General features: G+C 44.4%; 1 protein-coding gene across 1 annotated transcript in view; it reads right to left on the reverse strand.

The window, feature by feature from the left end:
* The window catches only part of DYNC2H1 (dynein cytoplasmic 2 heavy chain 1), a 427915-nt gene that overhangs the window by 379575 nt on the left and 29108 nt on the right, over window positions 1–19232 (reverse strand). The window contains exons 16-23 of the mRNA XM_019530264.1: window positions 18798–18937; window positions 18477–18705; window positions 17814–17941; window positions 16809–16924; window positions 8383–8510; window positions 6915–7064; window positions 5464–5669; window positions 4629–4784 (exon numbers count right to left, since the gene is read on the reverse strand). Of these exons, the coding sequence (XP_019385809.1) occupies window positions 4629–4784; window positions 5464–5669; window positions 6915–7064; window positions 8383–8510; window positions 16809–16924; window positions 17814–17941; window positions 18477–18705; window positions 18798–18937 (1253 nt within the window). The remainder of the gene's footprint in view (window positions 1–4628; window positions 4785–5463; window positions 5670–6914; window positions 7065–8382; window positions 8511–16808; window positions 16925–17813; window positions 17942–18476; window positions 18706–18797; window positions 18938–19232) is intronic.

Below are 19232 nucleotides of genomic sequence, written 5' to 3' on the forward strand. Positions count from 1 at the left end.
GGTCTGGTGGAGCTGACAAAGCAGGACAGTCCCCCAGAAATACCAGGCCAGTTACCTCCCAGGTGAAAGGCAGGTAGGGGAGTCTGATAACTCAAGCCCCCACCATTCAGTGGGTGATGAAGACCAGAGGGTAGAGGGGCCAAGCACACCTAGGGAGAGGCACCTGAGCCCACAGGGATGTAAGACCCTGAAGGTAGTAGGCTAGGCATGCCTAGGCAGAGGCACCTGAGCCCATGAGGGTGTAAGACCCTGAAGCCCCCCAACACAGGGGAGGAGTATGGACCCCAGTGAGGAGGGGCAAAGTAGGTACCCCAGTGAAGGGATGGAGTGTGTGATGTTAGAAGCCAGAGATTGACAGAGTGCCCATAGGGTGAAAAAGTTGAGGCCTCAGAGAGGGGGCATGTGTAGAGGCCCCAGGAAGGGGACAGTTAGGCCCAGGTAAGTCCTTGAACACCTGAGGCCACAAGTGGACCTGAGGCCGAATGAGTAAGCAACTGGCCCTAATCGAAGAGCAAGAGTTCTGAGTTACCCAGAGAGGGCTGTGGGTCAAAGCTCCATCCAGGGCCAGGCAAACTGGCTGGTCCCCATGCAGATGAGAGTCACGGGACAGGTCTGAGAGGCTGATACCCACAAGATCAGCCCAGGTACGTATCAAAGAACCTATCAGACAGAAGTATAGGGGCAATCTAGGGGTAGTCACCAGGGGAGCTAAATGTATATATACAAATGCCAGGAGCATGGGAAACAAGCAAGAGGATCTAGAACTCTTGTTTGCGAGCAATAACTTTGACCTAGTGTGTCTAATGGAAACCTGGTGGGACTTTACTCATGACTGGGTAGTAGGAATAGAGGGCTTTAGGTTGTACAGGAGAGATAGACAAGGGAAAAAGGAGCAGGTGTTGCTCTCTGTGCCAAAGTACAGTACACATCTTCCCTACTCAGATAAGGATCAGAGGATGGACAAGCAGAGACTCTATGGGTTAGGATCCAAGGGGTTTGGGAGAAAGGGACCTGGTGATGGGGGTCTACTACAGGCCTCCGTGCCAGGAGGATGAGCTAGACAGGAAATTTTCCAGGCAGCTCTCAGAGGCTGTTTGGTGTAGAGACATGGTAGTCATTGGGGACCTTAACTACCCAGACATATGCTGGGAGGAAAAATCAGCTAGATCTAACCGCTCACGCAGGTTCTTAACTTGCATTCAGGACCTCCACCTAACACAGAAGGTAAGGAGTCCCATCAGGGGTAACACCTTGCTCGACTTGTTGTTGGCCACAGGGGATGACCTGGTGGGGGACCTGCAGATTCAAGGCAATTTAGGGGACAGCGATCTTCAGATGATAAAATTCACTATCCAGAGAAGGGCAGGCACTATATCTAGCAGGACACAGGTGTTAAACTTTAAAAAGGCTGACTTTAATAGGCTCAGGGGGATTAGTTATCAAGGTACTAGGAACCAAGATCCTAGACGTTTTGGGGGTCCAGGAGGGGTGGTCATTCCTTAAGAATACCATACTCTGGGCTCACAGAACACCTTGGTGGTAAGAATGCCATTCTTTAGGATTGTCAGAGTGAGACAATCCCAAGGCAGAGAAAAGGGGGCAAAGGGGCCAAGAAGCCCCTTTGGCTAACCAGGGTCATCCAGGATACTTAAGAGCAAAAAAAGTAGCATACAGAAGTGGAAGCAGGGGGTAGCTAGCAAGGAGGAGTACACTTCCTTGGCATGCACCTGCAGGGAGTCAGTCAGGAAGGCCAAAGCAGCTCTAGAACTCAGGCTAGCAGCAGGGTTTAAGGAGAATAAAAAGTCCTTCATTAGATATGCTGGGAGAAAAAGAGGGTGCAGGGTAGCATAGGACCTTTCCAGGATGGGCAGGGGAGCTTAGTGATGGATAGCAGGGACAAGGCAGAGCTCTTCAATGACTTTTTTGTCTCTGTCTTCTTAAATAGGAATCTAGACAACATCGGACAACATCGAGAGGGTCCAGAGGAGGGCCACTTGCATGATCAGGGGGCAGCAGGGCAGGTCCTATGAGATAGGCTACAGGATCTGAATCTGTTCAGCCTCCACAAGAGAAGGCTAAGAAGGGATCTGGTGGCCATCTATAAACTGGCCAAGGGAGACCAGCAGGCAATGGAAGAGTCCCTGTTCCCCTGAGCACTACCAGGAGTAACAAGGAACAATGGCCATAAGCTGACAGAGAGCAAATTCAGGCTAGATATCAGGAGGCACTACTTCACAGTCAGGGCGGCTACGATCTGGAACCAACTTCCAAGGGAAGTGGTCCTTGTTCCTACCCTGGGGATCTTTAAGAGGAGGCTAGACAAACACCTTGCCAGGGCTGTCTGACTCCAGTATTCTTTCCTGCTTGTGGCAGGGGGTCGGGCTTGATAATCTGCTCAGGTCCCTTCTGACCCTACTAACTGTGAAACTATGAAACTAGATAAATCCTCAATATGCATCATGGACATCAACAAGGGGAGCATCAGCCAAACAACGGTCAGTGCTGATGCAGTAAAAGGACACTTGGAGGAAATGGACATGTTCAAATCACCAGGACCGGAGGGACTTCACCCATGGGTAATGAAGGAATTAGCAAGTGTCATAGCTGAACCACTAGAAAGGATATATGAGCACTCATAGTGCTCAGGTCAGGTCCCAGAGGATTGGAAGAGGGCGAATGTCATCCAAATCTTTAAGAAAGGAAGAAAGAAGGATCCAGGGAACTACAGACCAGTCAGCCTTACCTCTATCCCGGGGAAAATCCCAGAAAAAATTACCAAGGAACACATCTGTGGGAGCCCAATTAATGTGATATGGAGGGGCAACCAACATGGGTTTCTGGCAGGCAGGTCCTGTCTGGCTAACCTAGCTTCTTTTTACGATAAGGCTGTCAAATGTTTAGATGCAGGAGTCAAGATGGATGTTATCTATCTGGACTTTAAGAAGGCCTTTGACATGGTACCCCATACCAGCCTCAATAATAAACTGAGGAGATTTGCCATGGATGATTATACAGTAGAATGGGTAGCAAACTGACTCAGGGGTCGCACTCAGGATGGTGGTGGATGGGTCAGTGTCAACCTGGAAAGATGTCTGCAGTGGAGTCCCTCAGGGCTCAGTTCTGGGGCCGGTGCCGTTCAACATCTTCATCAGTGATCTGGACAAGGGGGTTGGAAGCACCCTGTCCAAATCTGCGGATGACACTAAAATATGGGGTGAAGCTAACACCCTGGAAAGGAGGAACCAGATCCAGGCTGACCTCAACAGGTTGGGGAAGTGGGCAGAGAACAACAAGATGCAATTCAATAAGGACAAGTGCAAGTTGCTACAACTAGGGAGGAAACACTGCCATCATACCTATAGGCTGGGGGGTGACCTTCTCAGCACCACTGAGGCAGAAAAAGATCTTGGAGTCACTGTTGACTCCAGGATGGATATGAGTCATCAATATGATGAAGTAGTCAGCAGAGCCAGTTGCACCCTGTTGTGCATCTGTAGGTGCTTCACAAACAGGTCCAGGGAGGTGATTTTCCCTCTCTATGTGGCACTGGTCAGACCGCAGCTGGAGTACTGTGTCCAGTTCTGGATGCCACAGTTCAAGCGGGATGCAGACAACCTGGAGATGGTCCAAAGAAGAGCCACTCATCTGATTGGAGGCCTGCAGGGAAGGCCTTACAAGGAAAGGCTAAAGGGACCTTAATCTTTTCAGCCTCTCCAAGAGAAGGTTGAGAGGGGACCTTGTGGCAGCATACAAATTCATAAGGGGAGAGCAACACAAAGTAAGCAATGATCAGTTTACCAGGGCACCCCCAGGAATAACAAGGAACCATGGCCATAAGCTATTTGACAGTAGGTTTAGACTGGACATTAGAAAAACATTCTTCATGGTCACGGTTGCCAGGATCTGGAATGGGCTTCCAAGGGAGGTGGTGCTCGCCCCATCCTTGGGGGTCTTCAAGAGGAGACTGGACAGGCACCTGGCTGGAATCACATGATGCCAGGTTTGATGACCCTTTTCTTGCCTGCCAGCGGCAAGGGGTCGGACTAGATGGCCCATGGAGGTCCCTTCTGACCCTGGAAACTATGAATCTGGAATCTATGAATCCATGAGCCAGGGCCAGCCAAGGAGTGAATGTAGGCAGGCCTGATGGCCTACAAGAGCCACTGAAGGGAGCAGAACACTCTGAGTGCGGCCCTGTGTCGGGGAACACGTGAAAGGCCCAGTGAGGGTAGGCAGAGTGTGAGAGACCCGGTGAGACCAGGTGGTATGAGTGAGGCCCATTGGGGCAGAGAGAAAGGAGAAATGAGTGAGGCCTAGCAAGGGGCTGATTTTGGCCCAGCCTCAAGCTGGCACAAACAGTAACTCAAGGATGACATCTGCGAGGCCTGGAACAGGATAAGGGCAGACTGGAGTCAAGTGTACACCCCTAGACATCAGGGTCTTAAAATGGGCAGCCTCCCGCTTATTGTAACTCTAGTTTACTTTACATCAAAGGTGTGGAAGACGAGACCGGGCAGACTGCCCTGGACAGGCAGGTACTGTGAACGGGAGATTGCCCCATCACACTACAATACAGTATTTCAGTAAGCAACAGACACATATATAAAAGGTTAGAAACAAAATCATACCTAAAAGTAATCCAATCTTCCTTGGCTTTTTCCTGAAAACCTTGATGAAACTCTTCATAAAGTGACCATACTTCTGCGCAGCTTTCAATATCCTTGCATACAGTTTTTGCCAAGGAGAAATCTGGCTCTTCTATTTCAAAATGATGGCAATCCTCACTAAAAAAAGATCATTTTATTAGCATATCATTCTACATTAGAGCTGTAATCCTAGAGATTCTGCCACACGTGCTTAACTTTGGCCACATAAGTACATTTGTTTTATTTTATTGCAGAACACATTTTCTCATATTTCCTCCTAAGAGACAAGTTCCAATACAAAAACGTTCCTTATATACCTTTTATTTTCAATAATTTTTCCTCCCTTTGAATTAAGAAAAGTTAACTGCTTTTCCTCACAAGATTTCAAAATTTTTTCTTCTCTATAGGTTGTATCTTATTTTTTTAAAAACCACATGGATTAAAGTGCATAGACTCAATCCAGAAGGGTTCTTCCATGTAAAATAAACACTTGCAGTTTAAACAATGAATTGTAATTAAAGGAAAATGGGATTTATAATTATCAGTTGAGATTGTATTTAATTGTTAGTCTACATCTTCTCACCTGTCTAAAAGCTGAAGTTAAACAATATTACTGCAAAGCATGCATACATTAATATAAATAATACATACAAAGGAATAGGCAGACCAAGTTATTTGGGGAGATGTAATATATCTTTTATTAAACCAACCAGCAGACTTAGACTTAGTTGGTCTAATAAAAGATATGACATCTACCCAAAGAACCTGCCTGCCTATGTCTATGGCTACAACCAAAAATACAAAGAAATAAACATACATCAATTTGTTCTTTGTGACTTCAAGTTCATCAAATTCAGTTTTTTTTTCTTTTATTATCTGAGCACTTTTCTCAAGCATATCCCGATGGCCTGTTTCAATGACATCATCACTAGGTTTTAACTGATCCCAACGAGCTTTAAATTTTTCCAGTTCTTGAAGATATACATTAACATGGGCCATCACATCTCCTTTCATCACTTCAATCTAGAAACCAAAAGAATTTTAAAAATAAAATGTATTCCTCAATAATTTATATATACAAACTATATCTAGTCAAAATCGAAATAAGCAACAGCCTTTCAGCTCATGGCAAATATTTAAAAAATACCTAATCTTTATCACACTTTATTTTTCAAAAAGGAGTAAAGGTGTTACACAGACATAAAAAATATTTTTAAAATTTGAGGTTCTCTCAAGGATACAGGTTTTCTGATCTGATATTGTATCACTTTATCTCCACAGCAATTTTATGAACAATTTGCCTCTGCCTACTGTCTTGAACTGTGGGTCCCAGAACCAGACACAGTACTCCAGGTGAGGCTTTACTAGTACTGGTGATAATGACTACCATTTTAAAACCAATAAGAGATTCTGAGTGCCAGTGATGGTCCTGCAACCAGCAGCACACAGGTCAACTGTAAATGCCTAAATGAAAACTCACCAACTTCACTGGGGCTCCATATGAGTACAGAAGTCTATCTTCATCCTATCTGTTACAAAACTGGGGCCATTTTTTAGGACTGAGTTTTTGCAACAATTAAAATGATAGATATCAACATTAATATTCTTTTTAACGTGGTAAGTGACAAACATGCTAAATCTGTACTACTCTATTCTTTTCCAATATAATCTTTTCAATTAATGAAAGGAAACCCTTGAAGAGAACAGACATTTATAATACCATTGCTACAAACTTCCTGGGTAGCACAACAAAAAGCTACACTTCAGACATGCACACTGTCAGTAGTGCAACCCAAAATGGCAGATCTGCCACACAAATGTTCCTCATTCAAAGAGGAACTTGTTAGTAACTGGACATTTTGTAGCACCATATGTAACATCTATCTAATTACATATAGTGCTACAGGAGTCCCTGGGAACCCCAGCATTCCACAGTGCTCCGCTCTTCCATTCCCCATCCAAGGGAGAGGAAGGAAGAGTACATGGGTACCAGCAGAAAACAAAACTGCAGTTCTGCTTACATGAAGTGGCTGTTGCAAACTCACTTATTTGAGAGCCAGACCTCTAGCATTCTTACCTGACACTGATCATCTTTAAAACAGTCTAAATGGTGTTTCCTTAAAGCCTCTTGCTCATCTTTTAAATCTGTAGCTACTATTGAGATGGCACATTTGGGGGTTTTCATGCAGCAAAAAAAAAAAAAAAGAACAACATACCTCCAGAACAATATTAATGTATTTAGGTAAATAACTAAACCCTCACTCTCACCTGGTCTTTAATCATGAGTTGGTGACTTTCCATCATTAATTCAAACTTATCCCACGTAGCTCTCAGGTTGCTCATTGTATCTAAACCCCCACCAGCCACTGTCCGCAAAAGCTTGTTTTTACCTTCAGCTTCTTGAAACCTGAGAAAAATCTAATTTAAAACAGATTTTTATATAAGGATAAAAGATAGCATAAAATTTTGCATTTTAGTGAATTTATTTCAGTAAGCGCTCAATAGTCACCACTGATCAAAACTACTCTACAATGTACCATATTTGCTCAATTCTAAGTTAAGGTCTTTTTCCCCATTTAACATGGGAGGAAAGCCCTTTGTCTTAGAATCAAGTATGAGGGCAGTGGGGGGGGAGCATGCAGCTCCTGTGGCTCAGGCTCCAGCCCCTACTCAAGGCTGCTGCCTAACCTCCACCACTACCACTTCTGCACCCCATTACCTCCCCACTACAGCCTCTTCTTCACACACACCCCCACCTATGCAGCCTCTGCTCTCTTCTTGCCCCTATCTTTCTCCCCACCTTATCCTTGTTCCATAGGCTCGATCCACACTTCAACCTGGGGTACTGAGCAATGGCCCTAGCCCCACAGAAATGGTATGCAGTCTACACAGCTGCTACAAAGGCTGAGCTGAGGCCATGGTCAGTGTCCCAAACTGTAAAGGGGATATAGCCTGTCAGTGTGGAGCAAGGGGAGAGAGGGAGGGACGCAGAGAGCAGAGTCTGGGAGGAGGGAAGCAGAGGCTGCAAAAGGAAAGGAAAGGGCAGAAGCAGAAGCTGGGAGGTAACAAGGAAGCAGGCATAAGCAGGGGCAAGCTATTAAACAGGGGCAAGCAAGGGCAGGCCATGCCACCTGCTCCCCACACCACCTATCCCCCCTGCAGCAGTGGGGGAATGAATTAAAAAACAATACTCCAATAATAAAATTCCATATATGGAAAATTGTAACAAATTTATAAAGAAATCTAATTATTGGAGATGTAATCTTAAATTTAGGATCAACTTATATCCAAGTAAATACAGTGGTGTGTGCTTTTTTTTTAACTTAATTGTGCTCATATACACAAAAGAATTAAATCAAGCATGAAGCAAGATACAGCAACTGCAAGCCTTGATCCTGAAGTCTGATCTATACTTGTGAATGCTTTTCTGAATCAGTCAGTTTACAAAATCTCTAATGGAGAGATCCATTCACATGGATTTGACAGCAGAAAGAGAGAAATACATCTCAAAATCAACACTGTTAATAAATTTACTGATGACTGGTTCTGCAGAACCTGCAAGTCCATGCAACATTGGTAGCTTTAGCAGAGGGCACTACATCCTCCCTTCATTTAAAAAAAAAATGTACGGTTTTAATTAACAGAGCCCTGTAATACTATTCTCTCTCTCTAGATACAGTCAAAAGCGCATTTTATCTGCTTTTGAACACTGGTTTATGATGAAATAAAGGCTTACCTCTTCCTTTTTTTCTTGCAATTTTTTATACTTTAAATTATCTTCTGCTAGCTCTTCTACGCTATGGGGCCTAACTATTAATGCTTCCATTGCATCAGTTAGAAATGAAGACACATCATGTAGATGAGCTATGTAGAGAAAATTTGAAAAAATATATTACACACAAAAATAATACAAATCTTAAGGTCACACAAAAACTCCATGCTAGATTGTCACGGTCACGAATCATGATTCGGGGATAGGGCATTAACCTTGCTTTATCAAAATCTTCCACTAAATCTGAGCCAGTGAACAGACAGAAATGCAAGAACTATGCAGCTATGGAAAACAAACAAGAGAGAACATGATACTGCAACCCAGTAATTAGGTACTCCCAAGGATTACTTTAGTGGTCTAAATTCTGTCCAAACCCCATTTAGGTAGGATCAATCTAAAATGTGAGCTAGATTCAAAAAAAGGGGTCAAATACCCAAACAGAATTTAGGCAGATTTTAGGCCCATACATCCAAAATTGCAATCCAAAGCCCAGGGAGATGTTGTATTTATGGCACAATTAACACCTTAATTGTGCCATAAACTGCAACATGCCAAACATTCAGCAAATTTACAGAATGAAAAAGGCAAACAAGCCACATAGAAGTTCCACTTATAATGCAGAACCTCTTTGTAGCTTGTTTGTATCAAACCTTAATTTGAAAATGTGAGATGTAGCATTGGTGTGGTTTTAAATGTCTTTGTATGCTGAGTTTATGGGCTATCCAGCACAGATACATTTAAAGCCATGCTGTGCAGCCAATACTGAGTCCATAGCAACCATACCTGGGGACTCAGGCTCCCCAGTGCCCAAATGCATTCATTCCAGCTTTGAAGGAACAGGATTGGGGCACATGCACCTGAGCACTGGGGAGCCCTCCAGTCTCCAGCTGCATGCTTTCACTGAGAACCAGGGAATCTCTGGAAGCAGCCCCAGGCCATGGTTCTGAGACCTGGGGCTCTCCCCTGCCAACTGGAAGCAGCCCCAGATACCAGCTTCAGACTCATGAGGATGGGGAGCCCTGTGAGCCAAATAATAAAGCCCTGTGTGCCAAACCATTACGAGGTCTGGGTACTATGGGTCAGGCCAGTGCAGTCAGTTTTGAGCGTGCAGGGTTGGGTTAGTATGCAGTCAAGTCTAGGCACACAGGGTTGGTCTGGCATGTGGCTGGATCCAGGCACATAGGGTCAGTCCAGCACACTGGACTGCACCCACAAACTGACCCCATGCTACAACCCCACGCAGGATCCAGTCCCATGCCACTCATATATGTCCCACGGGGCCAGAAATTTGAGCACCAATGGTTTTTTTACCTGTACTTAAAAACTTTCAAGGATGAAAATTCCACAACCTATTTAAATAATCTTTTCCAACACTTAACTATCCATATAATGAGAAAGTTCTTCCTAATATCCAACTTAAATTTCACTTGCTTCAAGTTAAAACCATTCCTCCTGTCCCCAAGTGCCCATCCACTTTATAACTACCCTTCAAGTATTTGAAGACTGTTATCAAATCCCCCCCTCCATCTTCTCTTTTCCTAAGCAGAGAAAGTTCTTCTGACCTTCTCTTATAAGTCATCTTTCCTAGGCCTCTATTTATGTTTGTGTTCTCTGCTGGATTCTTTCCAATTTTTCCACATTTTTCTTGGAGTGTGATGCCCAAAACTGGAACAGTACTCCAGGGGAGTTCTTACCAAAGCTGAACAGAGCATCATTTGACTTTCAAGTGATATTCCTGTTATGCTACTAGTCTTTTTTGCAACAGGAGAATAATTTTGTTTTAGAGTCCATTCTAATCCCTGTGTCCTTTCTGGCAGCACTGCAGCCTCATTAGTCATCCCCCAGTTTGTGACTATGCATGAATGTCATTGCTCCATCCCAAGTGCAGAACTTTGAACTCCTCCATTTGGGATTTCATTCATAAATTCCAGACCATTTTTCCAGTTCATCAAAGTCATCCTGAATTTTAATCCTATCCTCCAAAGTTTTGACAACTCCACCCAGTTTCTATATCCACAAATCAGCCAGGTATACAGTCAATCCCATCCTCAAAATTATTAATGAAGATGTAAAACTATCTGACTCAGTGCTCACCTATACTCACTAGGGCCAAGATTCACAAATGTATTCCGATGCCTTATTCCTGTTTTAGTTCCTAATCTCCCAGTAATTACACTAGGAAGTTAGATTGCTAAATAACTTCATAAATCTAGCTTTGGTACCTCCCTTTTTGCTTATACATCTCCATAAACCCTTGTACTTCTACTTCTCTTATTGCCCAGAATTGCCCCAGCCTGAACAATGGGGTGCCAGCTCCTGCCTGAGTTCAAATGGGATGCAGAAACTAAGCAGAACAATACATAAACCCTCAGAGGGGCCCGATTCCAATCCCTGCTCCCAGGATTCATAAATTCATACATGTTAGGGTCGGAAGGGACCTCAATAGATCGAGTCCGACCCCCTGCATAGGCAGGAAAGCATGCTGGGTTCAGATGACCCCAGCCAGATGCCTATCTAACCTCCTCTTGAAGACCCCCAGGGTAGGGGAGAGCACCACCTCCCTTGGGAGCCCATTCCAGATTTTGGCTACTCTAACTGTGAAGAAGTTCTTCCTAACGTCCAGTCTAAATCTGCTCTCTGCTAGCTTATGGCCATTATTGCTTGTAACTCCAAGGGGTGCCTTGGTGAGTAGAGCCTCACCAGTTCCCTTCTGTGCCCCCATGATGAATTTATAGGCAGCCACAAGGTCGCCTCTCAGCCTTCTCTCGCGGAGGCTGAAGAGGTCCAGGTGCCCTAGTCTATCCTCACAGGGCTTGGCCTGCAAGCCCTTAACCACACGAGTGGCCCTCCTCTGGACCCTCTCCAGGTTATCCACATCCCTCTTAAAGTGTGGCACCCAAAACTGGATGCAGAATTCCAACTGCGGTCTAACCAGTGCCCGATACAGGGGAAGTATCACGTCCTTGGTTCTGTTTGTCATGCATCTGCTGATGCATAATAAAGTGCAGTTAGCTTTGTTGATGACTTCGTCACACTGATGACTCATGTTCATCTTAGAGTCCACTGGGACTGCGAGCTCCCTTTCTGCTTCCATACTACCAAGCAGGTCATTTCCTAGGCAATAGGTGTGCTGGACATTTTTCCTCCCTAGGTGCAGGACTTTGCATTTCTCCTTGTTAAATTGCATTCTGTTGTTTTCTGTGCATTTGTCCAACTGTCCAGGTCTACATGTAGTTGTTCCCTACCCTCTGGTGTGTCCACTTCTCTCCACAGTTTTGTATCATCCGCAAACTTGGACAGAGCACACTTCACTCCCTCATCCAAGTCACTAATGAAGACGTTGAAGAGTATCGGCCCAAGGACCGAGCCCTGTGGGACCCCACTGCCCACTCTCTTCCAGGTTGATACCGACCCATCCACTACCACAGCTTCTTAACTTGTTCACCAGTATGGGGTGGGATACCATATCGAAGCCCTTCCTGAAGTCTAAGTAAACAATATCTACCCCTACTCCTGCATCCAGGTGTTTTGTAACCTGGTCATAAAAACAGACTAGATTAGTCAGGCATGATCTACCTACTATGAACCCATGCTGGTTTTCCCTCAGCATAATTTTTCCTGCTGGGCTCTCACATATATGAGCCTTCTTAATCTTTTCAAAGACTTTACCAAGGATGGAGGTGAGACTGACTGGCCTGTAGTTGCTTAGATCCTCCTTCCTCCCCTTCTTGAAAATAGGGACCACATTGACCCTTTTCCAGTCCTCCAGGACCTGGCCCGTGCACCACGAGTGCTCAAATATTCTTGCCAGTGGCTGTGCAATGACATCAGCCAGAGTCTTCAGTACACTCAGATGGAGCTCATCCGGGCCTGCCGACTTAAACACACCCAGTCCTTCCAAGTGACTCTGCAACATCTCAGGGTCAATGCTTGGTGGTCTGGTGCTGAGCTGTTGTCTCTCTACGATCCCATTGTGAGACTTGTCTTGCCCCTCGTTTAAGAACACTGAGGCAACAAACTCATTGGGGAGTTCAGCCTTGTCCCCCCTGTCTGTCACCCATTGCTTTTGCCCATTCAGTAGTGGTCCTATACTGCCCTGGACCTTCCTTTTACTCCCTATATATCTGAAAAACAATTTTTTGTTATCCTTAACTTGGGATGCCATCCTCAGCTCCATGGTAGTTTTGGCCTTTCTAACTGCCTCCCTACAACTGCAAGCTGAGGAGGCATACTACTCTTCAGTAATTTCTCCGTTTCCACTGCTTATATGCCCCCCTTGTTGCCCTTAGACTGCTCTGGATTTCTCTGGTTAGCCAAGGAAGCCTCTTGGCCCCTTTCCTCCTGCCTCAGGATTGTCTCTCTCTGTGCCCAAAGGATCGCTTCCTTAAGGCACAGCCATCCTTCCTGGGTTCCCATCTCGCCAAATCTCTTACCCTGCAGTGTGTCATTGACTAAACACCTGAGCTCGCTGCAGTCAGCCCTCCTAAAGTCTAGCACTTCTACCCTACTAGTTACCTTTCCCACTCTACGCCTTCTGGTGAATTCTATTATTTGGTGGTCACTGTCCCCCAGGTGACCACTGATCTGTAGGTCCCCTACCATGTCATCCCCTGTTGCCAATACCAGGTCCAGTAAGGCATTCCCCCTAGTGGGACCATGTACCTCCTGCGTCGGGTGGAGGTCCTACACACAGGATAGGAACCTGCGTGAAAGGTGGGAATATGCTGTCTGCGTCTCCCAACAGATGTCAGGGTAGTTTAGGTCCCCCATGACTACCGCTTCCCTAGTCTTTAAGGTTTCTGAGAGCTGCATCAGGAGTTCCAAATCTAGTTCCTCGCCTTGGTGTGGGGGTCTGTAGCAGACCCTTACCACCAAATCCCCTTCCCCTTGACGTCCATGTATCCTAACCCACAATCCTTCTACTTTATCCTCCTCCAATTCCATTTTGATAAGGGTTGATGTATAACGCTCCTTGACATAGAGCACAACTCCTCCCCCTCTCCTCCCTACTCTATCCTTTCTGTACAGCTTATAGTTATGCATGTGTGTGTACAGATTACCAATGTCTGTGTGTATGCATGTCTGTCTGTGTCATGCATGCACACGTGTGCATGCACATACGTGTTTCAGGGGTATAGGCTGTAGCCATGTTGGGCCAAGGATACAGGCAGACAAAGTTCTTTGGATAAATCTGATACATTTTATTAGACCAAATCAAATAGTTGTAAAAAATTCTTCTTTGCAAGCTTTCAGGCACAAACACCCTTCATCAGGCTAAGGAAGCATCTGCCTAACGTCTGACTCCCCAACTACCTCTCCACTATTTACCAGCTATAGGTTTCCCTTTCCAACCACGGTTTTGAGTATCCATGCTTAATACTCTATATACCATTTTGGCTACCACGGTATACAGTACTGAGTAACCACGGTTTTCCGTGGCCACGCATCAGCCTACCACCTGCCATTTTTCCCATAAACCTTTTATCTTGCCAGCCACAGTTTTGCCAGCCACAGGAATTTTCAGGAACCTAACCCCAGCAGCTGGCAAGGGAAAACCGTACATTCATTCCCCAACCCCCTGCCCAACCTGTCTCTCACCCATTGACTCCTTAATTTACACTGTCGCTGGCTGGCTTTCTTGCATACGTACCAGCCTCTGGCTTCTTTACTATTCATTCCATCCAGGAAGAGCACACACCAACTGCAGATGCTTCCTCAGCCTGACTAAGGGTGTTTGTGCCTGGAAGGTTGCAAAGAAGAATTGATTCCACCTATTTGAATTGGTTTAATAAAAGATATCAAATTTACCCAAAGACCCTTGTCTGCACATATGTGTGCATTTTAATTTAATGACTTTTTCATGTACAGTGTATTACCAGCCTTGGAAGCAGAGAAAGTCAGCCAATTCTACACCCAAATGCCCTAAGGTGAGGGAGTAAGAAAAGTGAAAGTTTTATGAACTCTGTTCAGTTTTTTGACAGAACAGTTGAAGAGGATTCTAGGATTTAGATCCTGTCTGGGTGGAGGTACTTCCCTGCAGACCTGACTCAGATCCCTAAATTCCAGAGAAGAACATGGTTTTAGATACCTTCCCATGCTTGTTTCTTCCATTTGGTTAGTTTGGCCAACTCCCCAAACAGTAGGCACAGTTTTTGAAACCCCCTTCTAAGACACCTAGCTCTCCCTCTGAACTTTATAGAAGTCTGGAACAGGTGGCCCCTTAGAGATAAGCCAATCCAGTTAGACACTAAGGCTAGGGACAGACATTACAAATAAACTGGTTTAAGTGATCAGAAACTGGTTTAAACCTGTAACAGAGCAGACATTCAGTGCACATAAACCAGTTTCAAAATGACCAAAACTAGTAAACCTAGGTGAATGTAGTATCAGACTTAAATGACTGAGCTCAAACCAGTTTATGCAATGTCTGTCCCAGACTCCCTCCTGGTTTAAACTTAAACCAGAGTCCCCCAGAATCCTGTTCCCCACCTAAGGGGCCCTGCTTGCTGGTGTCTGGCCCTGCCCCTGCCTGGCCACTGGAGCAGCAAAGGGAGAGCAACCATGATGGAGGCAGCAGCCCCCCATCATGGTTTCCCCAAACACATGCCTCTTCCCAGCGGGAAAAGCTGCTGCGGACTGCAGTGGTACTGCATGGGGCTCTGGCCCTCTCCAAGCTCCAGTGTTACCATGCACAATCCACCACAGCTCTGCCCATGCTGCAGCGCTCCCCCCCCACAACCACTGAGAAGGGGCTTGCGCTCCCCAGTACTAGAACAGGGCCTGCTGCCTGGATCAAGGGCCCCGTCCTCTTGCCACCGCAACAGTAGTGCATGGGCACAGCCAGACGCCAGCCGGCAGGGCCCCTTAGGCAGTGGGCAGGGACAGGGGTTATTCCCCTCCCACTGGTGGCTGGTGGAAGGGGCTTATTCTGCCACTTGCCCCAAGCAGGGAGTATGTGGCAGCGGTTAGGGCAGCAAACCCAACTGCAGTCCCTGGGGAGCAGTGGGGGTAGAGTGGAGAATAACACCTTTCCCTGCCGCCTCTGCCTCAGGGGGCCATGCCGAGGGGGTAGCACCCAGCAGACCCGGCTCAGGTCCCTGCCAATGGGACAAGGGGTGGGGAAATAAACTATTCTCTGACCAGATCAGCCAAGGCTACTGCCCAAGTTGGCCATGCCCCCCAGCACAGCTTCCCTGCAGCCCAGGGCATGGTCTAGCACCTCCTGATGCCTGGTCTCAGCAACTGCAGGCTTGTGCCCATATTTCCTCACTCCACAAGGAATGTCTGTGCTGTTACAAATTGATTTAACCTAGGCAGGTTAGAGTTACCTCTAAAAACTGAATCAGTTCAGGCTCCAGCTTTTTGAATATCTGTCCCTAACCTAAGGCCGCATTCAGATGACCATGGACATGTGTATGTGGTGCCACAAACCCATCTGCAGTGCCACACACCGCACATGCAGGCATGCCCTGTGCTGCTACCTTGCAGCACAGATGAAGGGTTTTGACCCCAGGAGATCCTGAGGTCAAGAGTACCCAGAGCAAAAAACACCAGGGTGGTGCATGTAGCAGCAGCATTCCCTGACCAAGACTGGAGCCTGGCTGGCTGGAGCTATACTCCAGCTGCAGACCAGGCTCCCAGCTGCAGGAAGTGCTGCAGCTGCAGCTCCCCAAGGCCCCCAGGACCCTAGGTAGGGTTGCTGGGGCCAACACAGTTCCTGGCCCCAGCCTCCCCTACCCAACCCAAGGTAACCTGCCATGTGCCAGAGCGCAGGTGGCATAAGCATTTCCTAGGGGAAACAAATGGCTGCACTCGTCTGGACATAACCTAAGGTGCCAGCCTGCCCTGTCTTCTACCTGACTTCAGAATAACATGACTACCTACCTTCCTATAATTTATATGAACTCATACTTATCTATGGTTTGAGATTCTACACTCAAAGTCAGCTGCCTAAAACTAACAAACCTAACTTCCAGGCATCTAAGGGCTTCACTGGCTCTCACTGAGAAAGTCACTCCTAGTTACTACTCAATATGATGCTAGCAAAGAATTTCAAAAATGTACAAAAAAGTCTCATTTCTCAAATCACCATATCTCCCTAGTAATCATCTCTGGAATAGAACAAAGAGGATAAATTCATACAGATTGGGTTACTGCTGGCACAGCTATGACCGAATTAAAATTACAGGATCTAATATAAAGAGGAAATAGGTGAACAAGAAAATACGCATTTACTTAAATGCCCCAATGGAAACTAATAAACCACTTTTTCTACATAATAATTTTTCAATGTCATTAATCCAAATGATAAATGATTTCCAAAAATAAAAGAATTCCTGTATGTCACCAGATGCAACAACATTTAAATACTACACATCAAAATCACTTACCTTGTATGGACTTTCTCAAAGAAAGGACAAGAACATCATATAACTTCTGGATAAAATCATCAATCGCTGTCTTCACAGGGTTACAATTAACAATTAAGCAGTCTATCTTGATGGTGCTTCAAGATTTAGTATGATAGATTCCAAAACATACAAGACAAAAGTTAAAAGATGAAAAGTAATATTTCCTTTATGATACAAAGTAAATGTACAATGTAAGAAAAACAAGAGTAAAAAATGTTAAGGGTCATTAACTATTTTTAACATTTTGCTGCATAATATTCTAAAAAGAAAAGAAAGTTCTACATAAAGATCCATAAATAAATGTGGTGATTTAGTAACTGTACATTCGCACATTAACTTATATTATTAACACATTTGCAAAGACCGCAACTTTTATATATGCACATGCGCATGCGCACACACACATGCACGCGTGCACTCAATTTTAATGGTAGCTTTGACAGATTAAGGCCCTCATCCTACAAATACTTAGACATATGCTTAATTCTGCACATGTATAGTGTCACTGCAGTCAAAAGGACTGCTTGTACTTAAAGTTAAATACATATTTATGGAACACTAAGAATTAAGGGCATAATCCTAAAAATACTTAGGCATAAGCTTTTGCAAAGTCCCTAAGCACTATTACAGGCACAGGAGTGGATCAGTGGGCGCTAACAGCAGTAAACAATGTATCTGGTAGGATCAGGTCCTGTCTTACTGTCTTCAAAGCTCTCATGAAATCAATAGGAGTCTTTTAAATGATTTTGGTAGGAGATAGAGTCAAGTAAAAAGCAAAAAGTTCCGTAACAGCACAGCAAATTATAATACAAATCTGACAAAGAGAGAGTTAAATATATGAAAATATATTGATGTTAAAAACAATTTTGAAACTGTAGCTATTTTTTCATATGAAAAGACTATATCTATTACACTACTGCAATATAGTAATTGGCCAACAAATAACCCACTGTTCAAAGATAAAAATGGGTAGCTATACTGTACCTTGGAAGGCGTTCTGCTTCTTTACCTCTTACTTTTAATGCTTTAAAGTTTTTTTCCCAGTCCTGTTCACTAGAAAGATGTTTTTCCACCAGAATTTCCATATCTATTTGTCCAAATACAACCCATTCCTTTTCAACGTTGTGTATTAGTATATAAAAAAGAAAAAAGGAATTTTAAAATAACAAAGCAGCACTTTGCATTAATTCTAAAACAAAGATTATACTTTTTATTGTATTCTCAATCTAATTAATTTAAATCTGTGCCCATTTTCAATTTAACAATTTTGATCGTAACATCGAGAAGTTCTGTTTTTATAAAAGATAATTTAGCATTAGTCAGTACCCAGTTAGAAGTTACAGACTGGTATGACATGTCCACACTTTCTAAAGATGATGTAAAACATATCTTGGACAAGAAGGAGCAAATCTCAGATATATCAAAATTTAAAAATGAAATGCCAGATGCCTGTGTTTTGTTGAATATTGAAACATTTCCTCATATGTCTGAAGTCAAACACTTGCTCATGTGTTTTGTTAAATCAAGGCTATAGAGCCAAGAGTGTGACAAAAAAGTCAAAGCTCAGGTATTTCTAAAATGGTTGTCCATGACAATGTAAATAATTCTAAAAGAAATAATCTAACTCAATCATAAAACTATAAAGACCTTAAATTGATTTGAAACTTCTCCCAATCTTCTGAACAAATCCTCTGCTTTACTGAAAGTGGTCAGAAATCCACTTGCATTTCTCTCAGTCATAACAGCAAAGATAGATTCTTCTTCTGTTTCACTCACTCCCCTAAACTGGTTTGGAATGGAGATGAATCTCTTCATTTCTCTGTAGTACCTAGCTCGTACTTCTTCAAAAGGAGGTCTGAATTGCAATCTTCCTTGTCTAGATGTGGAACAAGTTACATAAAATTAAAATGTTCAGCAAATTTCCAGCAAGAGCCCCCTTACAGTAGGAAAAAAAAAAAGTCATCTTACTTGAAAGTTAAATCAATATTGATTTCTGGTAGATTCTCATTGAGTGCCTCTAAACCCATTTGATATTGATGCTCCAGGGCTTTGTAGAGTTGATGATTCCAGTGCTGTCTCCATGCTTTCATGTCACATGAATGAACACCCTAAAATTTAAGAACATTCACTTAGTTTACCTACCTTTCCCTTAGGGGTGCACCGCTAAAAGTTTTTTTGGCTAATACCGATGGGAAATTATTAACCAACCATATTGGCCGATACTGATCCAATATATAGCCTAGCAACTTGGAGAGCAGTGTCCGGCTGATAATTCTCAGGCGGTGGGCAGGGTGCAGATCAAGGCCACCATGGTGAGGGAGGGAATGAGGCAGAGTCATGGGCAGAGAACAAGATAGAGCTGAAGGCAGCTTATCTGGGGGTTGTGGGGAGGTGGGAAGGTGG

Source organism: Crocodylus porosus, unplaced genomic scaffold (genome assembly GCF_001723895.1).
Source record: "Crocodylus porosus isolate Cpor-Errol unplaced genomic scaffold, CroPor_comp1, whole genome shotgun sequence".
Classification (NCBI taxonomy): Eukaryota; Metazoa; Chordata; order Crocodylia; family Crocodylidae; genus Crocodylus; species Crocodylus porosus.